Source organism: Pipistrellus hanaki, assembly GCF_964339955.1.
Source record: "Pipistrellus hanaki genome assembly, chromosome: 1".
NCBI lineage: Eukaryota > Metazoa > Chordata > Mammalia > Chiroptera > Vespertilionidae > Pipistrellus > Pipistrellus hanaki.
This window is the reverse complement of record NC_140503.1, coordinates 61,197,585-61,209,025: the sequence shown is the minus strand read 5'-3', so window position 1 is coordinate 61,209,025 and position 11,441 is coordinate 61,197,585. Positions and strand designations below refer to the sequence as shown.

Below are 11,441 nucleotides of genomic sequence, written 5' to 3'. Positions count from 1 at the left end.
CTGATCAAAGTGGACCAACACGTCTCTACTTCTCAAACATCATTAGATCTGTCCATCCTACCAATTCCATAGCTTCCATGGCCTTCCCAGTCATTCTGAGCTGCAGGAAGCATGAAGCCCCTGGTTCCAGTGTTTCCAGTAGACTTGATGCTGGAAACGCTCCCCATCGGTGGTGTTGATCCATCTGCTGCTCTGCGGTGCTGGACAGCACAGACACCTAACAGATGGGCTACTTCTTCCATGGTCACTAATGGGCTTACTCTTCTCAATTCTTAGCTAAATTATGATCTCCATTATTTTCATCAAACTCCACAGGAAGGGGGGGAAGGGAAGGAGACCCAAATAGACTTGGTTAGTTACTTTAAGACGTTTATTATGTGAGACCTTCATCAGTCCTCACTACAGAGCTTTCTCTGCCAGCCGTTCCCACCCCTCCGCAGAGGGCACAGTCTAGGGAAGGGAGACTGGAATCCGGGACAACTGGTCCATTTAAGTATCCAGCAAGGGAGAAAACACACATTCTTTGTTCTAGTGCTTCACACAGATGTGCCGCAGGGAGCGGGAGTGGAAGACAGGAACAGCAGGCCTGGAGGTGGGCCGCGTGGTGCGAGTTTCTGCCGCGCAGTGGAGGGCGGCCTGCCGCTGCCACTGCTGCTCCTGGGGAGCCCAGTCTTCGCTGGCGCACGCGGCCCGGGCAGCACCGCTTCCCGTGGGCGGGTGTGGCCTGTTGGGACGGTGGCTCTTGTGAAGTGCTGCTCGGCCTCCAAAACCCGAGCAGAATCCCCATCTCTGTGAAGGTGTCACCGGCACTCGCTGTTCCTTCAGACCCTCCACAGAGCACGTGCTGGGAGAAGCCTAGTCTACACCACCAGTCAGTCAGTCCGCAGCACAGGCCCGAACAGCACAGTGGCAAAGGATAGACGGGGGTGAGTGCTGGGCCCCGTCACTCACTCTCACTACCATTTCAGACACCGCAAAACCCCAGGAGGACAGGGTGCAGAGCCCTCTCCCGAGTGTCCTCCGCCTGCAGTGCTAGACACTCCTGGTGCCTCTGGGAGTCAGGATCTGGTGGTGAGACATTTCATACACCCAGGTGCTGCTGTGCCTGCCCTCTGCAGCACTCCTGCAGTCCCCGAGCGCCTCACAAGTATGTCTGACTCCACGTCGCTGTCGGAGACCGACCGGGCCATTCCTGTGTGTGCCTGCGATGTCCCAGTGCAGCCCTCCGACTGCACAGCAGCTGGAGAACGGCGGCCGGGCCAGGCTGAAAGGGGTCCCGCCGCTGGAGAGAGAGAGGCGCCGAGCACGGAGCGCTCACTCACGAAGACTAAACTAACCCGCCTGGTGGCTGGAGGGTGAAACAGCAGCAGGAGCCTCGGCCGGGGCAGCCTAAGAGGTCACCCACCCTGGGCGGTGCTGTCCGTCCTTAGAGCTACCGCCACCCTCGGCCTCGGGGAGGTGCACAGGCCTTTCTAGGCCGAGAGGACGCGCTGCTCAGCTTCCAGGCAGAGCGTGCAGTCCAAGGAGGATCCGTTCACTACACGCCTGACAGTCAACCATCAAGGAAGCCTGGAGAGTGGACTTCCCCTGGCTTCTCACTCCGCCTTGCTTTACGCATGTTATTCCTGGAGTCGGAAAGTGGGCAGGAGAGTGGAGCAGGGAGGGGGACACAAAAGGAGCCTGGGAATGCAGACGGGAGTGGGCGGCTCCTGGGGGCACGGCGCGGTGACCTGGAGACGTGACTGTCCTGATCCAGAGAAGGAGTGTGTGGCCCTGGCGGGCGGAGGAGCTCTGGCTTGCTCTCTTCTCAGGACTCCGGCAGCCATGCTAAGGGCTCCTGTGAAGTCCTGCATGCGGCCTGATAGGAACCTGAATAAACACCGCGGCTGCAAAAGCTGGAGGCAGTTTCCTGACTCAGGGGACTGGTATGCAAAGGCAAGACAGTGCCCATCACCTCCTCCTCCGGTCCAAGCAGGTGCTGAGTTCTCCTGGTTTACAAAGTTTATCTAATCTTTTTCTATTAAAAAGCTGACGACACCAGACCACAGGTCTGATTAGTTCAGAGATGCTCCAGGGCGCAAGGGAGCCGAGAGTGTCCAAGTGGGACACGCCTGCGGTGGCGGCAGCCCGATTCCTCAGGCGGCGCCCGCTTCCCTCTCGGTGGCCGAGCTGTCCATCTGCTGGGTCCCGGGCACGTGAGCTCAGGTGTCCGCCGGGTTTACCTCTTTGGAACAGAAGTAGTGCACGACCACGCCGTTGGGGTATCTCGCAAATGCGCTGCAGGGAAGACAAATGCCTACAGAGACCGCCTCTTACCGAGGACGGCCCTCACCCGGGAGCCATCCCAGCAGCAGCCCTCCCCCCCGCAAAGAGCAGCCTGCCTGCCCCGGTGTCTGTGGATTTACAGAGCCACCGTCTCTGTCCAGTAACTGAACAGAGGATGAGGTCCACGGAGTTCGAGTACATGAAGGTTCTTGTTAATCATCAACGTGAAACATGAGTGAATAGGCCCGCGCGCCGGCCTGGCTTGGCCCGGGCTTACTGAGGCAACGATGCTCTTCAGAACAATTCAGGCTAATTCTAACAAAGGACAGTTAGGTCTTTACTTAAAAAAAGAATTCTTCCATGTAAGAAAAAGGACAAATAACTCTCCTTTGAGGAAAAAGGGGAATTGACTAGAGTATTTGCCTTAAAACAGTATGATCCTGGCTCAGGATTTTACTCAAATCATGAGGCAGCAGGCTGAAAGGTCTTTTTCTTCCTTCAAAGGTGCAGCCCTAAAAGATAATCCCTCCTCCCCATATACAACTCTCACATACCCACTGGCTACACCCCAACTTCTAGCTGCCAGAGGGGAAGGACTTTATGGGCAAGAATACACATTCCAGGCTTTTAAATTCTCAAAGCTCACTCCTGACAGCAAGGACTGTCCTCTCGGACCTCAGGAGCTAGCCGTGCCGGACGGTCAGCACCTGCGCTTTCCCCTTGGGCTAGAGGGCAGAGCGTGCCCACGCTGAGCAGACCCCACCGAGGTGCGAGCAGGCTCACCTGTTCCCAATCTTCTTCTTACACACCATGCACACCTTCTCCTCCGTGATGATGCACTTCACCTGCTGGTGTAAAATCCGCTCTTCCTGGACCTGGAGAGCAGAGAGAGTGGGGAGGGTACCAGGGTCTGCCCGCAGAGGCTCCTCTACTTAGAACACTTGGTTATAGTTGTGTTAAAGGAACGGAGTTCTGCTTCTGTCTAGAGCAGGTGTCGGCAACCTGCGGCTCCGGAGCCACATGCGGCTCTTTTGAACCTTTGCTGCGGCCCCCAGCAGGTCAGACACTAGCAGGGCAGATAGCAGGGCGGGGCGGGGAGCTGTATCACTTATGTCGCAATGGTTTTGCGGCTCCGAGGTGTTTTTTTTCCTTCGAAAACGGGTCCAAATGGCTCTTTATGTCTTAAAGGTTGCCGACCCCTGGTCTAGAGGAATACGTGGTAACTGTCTCGTAACAGAAAGTACTAGCCCACCCTCGGGTTTGCCAGGTTTATACCCGCAGGAACTCTGCATGGAGAAGGTTCTTGAGCACTTGATTGAACCGTTTCTTTTGCGCATTTTCTTCCAAGACTTTCTCCAGGAAGATGCGTATCTCATTAATCTGAGTATTCGCCGGCAGAAGGTTGAGGGCCTAGGATGGGAACAGATGGGAAAGAGTGAGGCGGCACAGGAGTGGGACTGAGAGGATGACTGAAGCCCCAGAGCTGGAGAATCCCAGGCCGGTTCCCCACCCCTTTTCCATCAGTGTTCCTTGCAAGCGCCCTCCCTCTCTGAGACTGACCTTGGTGGTGTCCAGTTTGCTGTGATGCAGCTCGAGGACCTGCAGGGCAGCCTGGAGGTTGGCCTGGGGCTCCAGCAGCTCCAGCTTGATGGGCCCCAGGCAGTGAACGCTGGGGGGCGACAGGTACATCCGGAGCAGGGACAGATACACCTGTCTCACACAGTACAGGCCCACAGGTCAGGCTGGCAGCAACCCCAGAACGCCCCATAAGAAGGATGGTCTACATCAGTGGTCGGCAAACTCATTAGTTTCCATTGAGAGAGTACACATATCAACAGTACAACGACTGAAATTTTTTTGAGAGCTGAAAACCAACTTCTGCGCATGGGCCACTAAGTTTCAATCGCACGTGGTATTTTGTGGAAGAGCCACACTCAAAGGGCCAAAAGCCGCATGTGGCTCTTGAGCCGCAGTTTGCCAACCACAGATCTACAGTGACAGCTGTAATGGAGCACTTAAAAAACTCGTCATTGTCACCTTTTAAAAGATTTTGGTAAAGTCAGAGTCAACTGAAGGTATAAACATTTAAGGATTGTGGCTTCCCTTGTTTGTTAACCACTGTCAGAACGCCAGCACTACGAAATGATGCAAAGCACGCCCTCATTTTCTTTGGCTTTGAAGGCCGAGACCCTGCCATGTTTTGGGTCTAAGGATTAAACCAAGATAAGATCTGTACTTCCCACTGGCACCAGTGCCACAGGACTTATCAACTCAGCACTTAACATCTGGGCCAGATGATTCTTCGCTGGGCTGTCCCATTTAACAGCAACTCTGGCCTCTACCTCCTTGATTCCAGAAGCATCCCCCTGCCCCCCCCCCCCCCCCCCCCCGCAATAAAAGATGTCTCCAGACATTGACAAGTCCCTGTGCAATCTCGACAGAGCACATCTGATGCTCCTTCTCAACAGGCTAACCACAGTGTTTATGATACAAGTCAGGACTCTTGAGAGTAAAGGGGTGAGGATGCAACTCATTACCACATGGATGACAACAGATGAAGCCAGAGCTATGCCAGGCAAACTAGGACATGGGCACCCCGCCAATCCCTGAAGATGTACAGGCAAATCCAGTCGGCACCCTGCCCCATGCCATCCTGTCTTAGCAATTCACACTGTGTCCCCTCGGCCAAACCAGAGGACATTCAGAAGGCCGAGGGGGACAGTGGAAGGCACGCATGCTCTCTAGGACCAGGTAAGTCACTACTTACATCTTTGTTGCCATCTTTGTTTTGGTCATAATGCTTGTGGCAGTACCTGCAGAGGAGAAAATGCTGAGACAGGGCCGGAGGGGCCACGTTTAGAGGAAGGCCATCGGTGCTGCTCGCACGGGCAGCCCCATGGCAGCCACGCCGAGAGGCCAGCACGGGTGACTCTCCCTCCTGCGGCCGGCGGAGGGGCGGTGGCACTCTCAGTCTCTCCCGCCCCCCGTCTCTCTGGGGGACCCGCTTTCAGAGCCCTGGGGGGCCGGGACGGCAGGGGCAGCATACCCCTCAGCCATCCGTGTGTCCTTCAGGACGTGCACGTAGATGAAGAGGGCCTGCTCGTGCTTCCCCATGCGCCCCAGCAGGAGAGCACGCTCCTCCAGGAGGCCTGCGGGGAGAGGAGTGTGGGAACTGTTACCACCGCGAGGCGAGCACAGGGCCGGGCTAACTACTGGAGGGATGGGTACTGGAGAGACTTAAACTGGGAGGAAATATTTTTATTATTTGGGATTTATTACTACAATTTTTAAAGGGGGGAGGGAGCTACTTTAGAAGGGACTCTGTCCCATCTTTTTGTGAGCGCTTACACACCGAGCAGCTCTACAATGTGCTAGGCTCTTCCGATAAGGGGGACAAACACCTGTCTCTGTTCTCACTGAGCTTACACGTCAGACGGGTATGTCTTTTTTAGACAAATTAAGCCAAATTACAACAATTGCTAAATGATGAATGTGGGCAAGAACATGTGCTGGAGCAACAGACAGGTTTGAACCTGGCTATCAATTAGCATGTGGCTCACAGCCCAAGAGGCTCCTCAGTCGCAGTACAAGAGCGATCCGCAGGAGGAACAGAGCGGGGGCACTCGCATACACACATGGCTATTCCCAGGCCCAGCTTGTTAGAGGCTCGGGGAGCTGGCAAAGAGAAAGGTCGGTTTCTGCACTTCCGTCAGCTGAAGCAGCTTCTGGACCCATCCCAACCCTCACCGTCAAAAGGAAAATCACAGATGAGCCGGCCTGGGTCATAGTAGCTGGAAATTTCCAAGAACATAAGGAGCTTCTGTCGATATTCTCCCAGCTCACCCTCTTCCTCTCCAGCGGGAACTGGAGTTTGGCCTTTAAGGGAAACAAAGCTCAAGCTGAAAGGATGCTACTGTGGGGGAGGGGAGATTGAGAAAAATGAGGGGCTGGGGTTTAATGACGTCACCACAAGCATCAGAAAGGGCCTCCAGAGCGGTTTCCAGTTGGCATCTCTAGTTTATGGTCTCTACATGGACCCCAAACATCAGCTTGAGGTAGAAAAACACACACACACACACACACACAAAAATACACAACTGCCTAGGAAACACTCTGGTAGGCAAACCTGTTTCTTATCTTGAAGACAGACTGTTCCATCCCCTCCCCCCGGGGAGATGCCAGAGTCTCCCCAGAATGCGGAGTCTCACATGCGGGGTCACTCAGCTGCCCTGGCTCCTCAGAGGAACTTCCTGCCCACCGCGGGGAGAGAAGCCTGTTTCCCCGTCACACACAGCATCCCGGGCCCCGTGACTTTCCCCGAGAACCGGTACCTGCAGGGAAGGCCAGCAGGTACTCCTTCATCAGCCCCTGCACCTTCTCGCAGTACAGCTGGATCAGGCAGTTGTGGAACCGCGAGCCCGTCTCCTCCCAGACGTGGATGACGTGCTCCTGCAGCGAGACGCAGGCCTGCCTGTACCCTCCGCACCCTGACGCCCAGCCACCAGGCTCCCTCACACGTTAAGGCCAATCAGTCCCATCCAGACTGTTTCCTGATTACGCTGCAAAGGCTCCCGAGGGACAGCTCTTCTGAAACCACTGGGAAATTTCACGATACCACCCAGCAACACTGGGAATTCTTTTCTTGATTTCCAATCTAAGTTCCTTTATTAATTTTGTCTCACATTCCTCCACATCAGCCCATGGAATTACGGTTTAATATCTGCATCCTGGTACTTCAAACTGATTTCATCGTCCTGTGGCCACAGTGAGTCGGGTTGTGCAAACGTGGCTTTGAAATGTTTTTCTCGAACGTGCTTCTCTTTTATTCCTCTATACTTCACCCAGGTTTAGAAAGTATCGATGAAAAGTGACCCTCCCATCTTCGGCCACTGCAATCTCTCTGTAGAGCATGTTGAAAATACCCTCTTCTGTCCATTTCTATTAGTCCCCATGTGACACAAACTGCAATCGGAATCATCTAAGAGCTGACTCATGAGGCCTAGTTCCTGGGTTTGAAAGCTTTCTAGTTCAGACCAAACAATATCTTACCAGATAAGGAATAGCCAGGCCCTTGAAATTCTCTACCAGGAAGCCGAGCACTCCGTCCCGGGGCAGAGACTCCACCTCCGGGAGGTCTTCGGTGAATATCTGTTAAAACAGTCCCGAGTTGCAGCAGCGGAACCAGCTGACCGCAATGCAGCCAAACGTGCGGGCTCACAGGACGGACTTCTGGGCTGGGGGCGGGGAATGTGCAAGGATCTGTCGCCAGGCAGTGTGACAGCCTGGCAGGTCTCCTGGTGCCTGTGCAAAGCTGTTCCCACTACCCCACACTGGCACCTCACGTTTCCCAGTCCGCTCTTCTGAACATAAGAGAAACTGCACGAATCCTTCCTCCTCCTCCATCCACCCATCTCCAAGCAGAATCAGGACCGACTGTGGTGTCAAATGAATCCAAAGACCCTCAAACCTACCTTCAGGCCGTCCTCTGGGAAGTCTCTCAGCACCCACACCGAGTAGGAAAAAATCAAATGCAGGTTTTCTGTGCCTGGAGGAAAAGTGCGACTTGTCAGCTGGTAAGCCTACCCTGCTCGCAGGACTGGGAAGGCAGGTGCCCAGGTTGTCCCAGGATTTATTTTCTGGAGCAGAGAGCTCTGTCCAAGCACCAGTCACTCAGGGCTGCTTGAGGGCTGGCTACATTCCCAGCTATCCTGGGTCCCCCACAGGGGGCTTTCCCCGCAGCTGGCGGAGCAGGGAGGGAGGGGACTGCCCCGCTGGATTCAGAGATGGAGGGAGGCCAGGTCTGTTCGCACACTTCCCGACTCCCGTTTCAGAAGCTGGACGTACCCAGATGCTGCAGATACTGCACCGTCCTCTCGTGGCCTTTCAGCGGCGAGTTTGCCTTCTTGGACTGGTCCACCAGCACCTGCAGGGCTGGCCCCGAAGCCCAAGAACAAGGTCACGGGCCTCCTCCACGGCTCATCCCAGAGACATCCCACCGGCCTGCCCCCCCAGCCTCGGCCACCTTTCTCATGGAGCCCCTTCTTCTCATACAGGATGATGAGCTCGCTGTACTTGTGGGCCTTCTTCAGCACGTGCTCGCTCTCTTCGATGTGGCAGTGGTTGTTCTCCAGGCGCAGCAGGGGGGCCACCAGGGCCACGTTCGTCTGCAGAGGAGGCAGGACTTCAGCCCAAGTGCTTCCCGGAGACCCCGCCCGTCCCCAGCCAGGCCTGCTTCCGGCAGAAAGGCCAGGGATTTAACAAAAGCAGAGACAGCAAACAACCCTTTGTCAGGACTACAGGGAGTGGCTTTTATAGCACTATAATCTCTCACGTGTTTTAACGGTTTGGGGGGGGGGGGTGGGCCAGGGAGGAAGGAGATATTTCCTTTGAGGCAACACTGTTCACACCACACCACTAACCCCAATCTTACCAGAGAAGACCAGCCCGCTATGGCCAATATCTTGACTTAAACCTTTCATTTCAAGAAGCTCACAGGCATCAAGGCAAAGACTAGGTGGTTCCCATCATCAAACACTTGGCTCTTGCTAACAGCAGGTGCCCCCAGGTGGACCTTTTCCAGCCTCGGCAGGCTGGGCATTGTGGGTGCCCGCCTGCTCCGGGGACTCACGTGGAGGTAGCACTTGAGCAGGGTGGTGTCGATGATCTGCAGCAGCTTCTTCTTGGACTTGATGGTGGGGGTGCCCTCCATGAGCGGGGAAGTGCTAGACTGGTGATCAGAGTCATTCAGCTTCTTTACCAACTGGCTCCGTTTCTGCAAAGGCCAAAAATGTGGGATCAATGCCAGGACTAATCTTCCTTTATCACTTGATCTACTGGGTAATTTCAAATACCTCCAAATCAGCTCATACCTGTCCACACCCTGATCTCACATTGGCATGCAATATTTTGGAAGTTTAAATATTTAATGGTTCTTGGAAACTCAAATATTTATGATGTATTGCTCAACTGTACATTAATAGTAGTACACAAATGAACTCAGATGACATTTTAAAAGACACAGAGTTATTTGGTTGCAGGAAATTTTTAAAAATTAAAATAAGGCCAAAACCGGTTTGGCTCAGTGGATAGAGCGTCAGTCTTCGGACTGAAAGGTCCAAGGTTCGATTCCGGTCAAGGGCATGTACATTGGTTGCGGGCACATCCCCAGTAGGAGGTGTGTAGGAGGCAGCTGCTTGATGCTTCTCTCTCATCGATGTTTCTAGCTCTCTATTCCTCTCCCTTCCTCTCTGTAAAAAACAAAATCAATATAATACATTTTTTAAAAAATTAAAATGACACTTCGGTTATAGAGATATGACAGAGGGCTCAATGAAAGATCTTCAAGTACCAAATGCATATATCGGGATCAAATTCTATGGTGATAGTGGAATAAAAATTAAAATTCAAGGAGTAATAGAAACAATGTTCTCTGGGGAGGGAGAGTATGTATGGGGGGGGGATGTTAAAATATGTACATAGATAATAATTTAATTTTAAAAAAAGAAGAAAAAGAAGGGGAAAAAAAGAAACAATGTTAAACTTCTTTTTTTTTTTGGAAAAAAAACTTAAAATAGTTGAAATCTACAGAGCATTTTTAATGTGTCAAACACAAGGCTAAGATTTTCCTTAATGCAGATTTTCCTCATTTAATTCTCAAGAGACTCCCTGTGATAATGCAAAATTTTTATCAGGGATCAAAGCAGACAGATGACTGCCAGCCCTGGCCAGTTGCTCAGCGACTAGAGCGTCAGCCCTCGGACCAGGTGCGATACCTGGACCAGGGCACATGCCTCAGTCATGGCCTGGGTCCCATGCAGGAGACAACCAATTGATGCCTCTCTCACATCAATGTTTCGCTCTCTCTTTCTCTTCCCCTCTTCTCCTTCCTACTCTCTCTAAAAATATCAGTGGAAAAAATATGCTCAGGTAAGGATTAACAAACAAAAAACCTCAGATGACTGAGTTTTACTGCCACAGATAATAATTATTGAGTATTTATTGCACACCAGCACTGTCAAGCACTTCATATATTATTGTATTTTAAAGCTAAAAGAAGTGCAGGTATTATTGTATTATCCCCATTTTATGAATGAAGAACCCACAGTACAGATGTTAGATACCTCAGACATGGCAGAGGTAAGTTTCAAATTAGGGTCTGATCCCAAAGCCCATGTTCTTTTAATAAGTCAATGTTATCAAGGTACAAGTTACATGTAGTAAAGTGCATTTTGGCAGATATATACATGCATGTAACCACCACCCCAATCAAGGAACAGATTTCTATCACTCCAGAAAGTTTTCTTTCCCACCCACCCTCTGCCCAGTGGTCAATCTCTATCCCTACACATTAGTTTTTACCACCACCAGAACCTTATGTAATGGAATCACCCAGTTTGTATTGTGTTGGCAATGCCCATTGTCTTATATGCTCTACCATCTCTCTGGCATAACCCTAGTGTCAGCTACCTTCACGCATCCTTCCTAACGTCAGTGGAGAAGGCCAGGGAGAGCTGTGTGCCTGGAGTGCTAACGCTGCCAGGACTGACGGCCTCTGTGAAGCACAGGCTCAGAGGCGTGCTGCTCCGGGAGCCTGTCTGACTGGGTCCATGGGCCACGCAATGTGCAGACAGGCAAGTCCGTGTGCTCCTTGCAGGCTGCCAGCCCTGCTGGGTACTGCTGGGACCCAATGTCAAGGAAGTGCCAAGGCCCTGCATGCCCGAGCAGTCCTGAGCCACACCTACTGACACAGAAGTAGACGGGAAGCTGGCTTACAATTTTCCTAGTGATACTTTTCAGTGCCTACCCAAGGGGCCCTTACAAAGGTCTACAGAACACTCAAGAGGGAAAAATATACTAAGTTCTCTGACTCTGAGTGGGTGCACAGCCTTCTGTGAAAGAACTTTGGTTTTATGAAACTTCAGTGAAGATGTTAGTTTTAGTGTTGTCTTTAAAATGTCTCTTTTCTGTCTTGTCCATAACAACAAATTAAATTTTTTTAATCTAAAAATAACTCACCTAAAAAAGCGTTTTAGAAAATTATTAACAAAGAAAAATTTTCTCAATCTATAACTAAATTTTTTAATAGTAAGTTATATAGTTTGATATTCCTTTGTAATAAATATACCAATAAATAAATAAAACCTAATTCACAAATACGTATAAAAATCTGGAAGGAC

General features: G+C 51.9%; 1 protein-coding gene across 2 annotated transcripts in view; it reads right to left on the bottom strand.

Moving 5' to 3' along the window:
* Positions 1-356: 356 nt before the first annotated feature.
* VPS39 (VPS39 subunit of HOPS complex) overlaps positions 357-11,441 on the bottom strand; it is a 46,720-nt gene continuing 35,635 nt past the window's right edge. The window contains exons 13-25 of one of the 2 annotated variants that reach the window (XM_084893469.1): positions 8,894-9,037; positions 8,288-8,429; positions 8,110-8,196; positions 7,737-7,810; positions 7,315-7,413; positions 6,597-6,714; positions 6,013-6,141; positions 5,312-5,414; positions 5,033-5,078; positions 3,826-3,975; positions 3,541-3,675; positions 3,049-3,140; positions 357-2,277 (exon numbers count right to left, since the gene is read on the bottom strand). In XM_084893469.1, coding sequence (XP_084749595.1) covers positions 2,202-2,277; positions 3,049-3,140; positions 3,541-3,675; positions 3,826-3,975; positions 5,033-5,078; positions 5,312-5,414; positions 6,013-6,141; positions 6,597-6,714; positions 7,315-7,413; positions 7,737-7,810; positions 8,110-8,196; positions 8,288-8,429; positions 8,894-9,037 — 1,395 coding nt within the window. In that variant the 3' untranslated portion in view covers positions 357-2,201. Of the gene's footprint in view, positions 2,278-3,048; positions 3,241-3,462; positions 3,676-3,825; positions 3,976-5,032; positions 5,079-5,311; positions 5,415-6,012; positions 6,142-6,596; positions 6,715-7,314; positions 7,414-7,736; positions 7,811-8,109; positions 8,197-8,287; positions 8,430-8,893; positions 9,038-11,441 lie in introns of those variants that run through there. The other variant, XR_014795849.1, reaches the window with a different exon arrangement.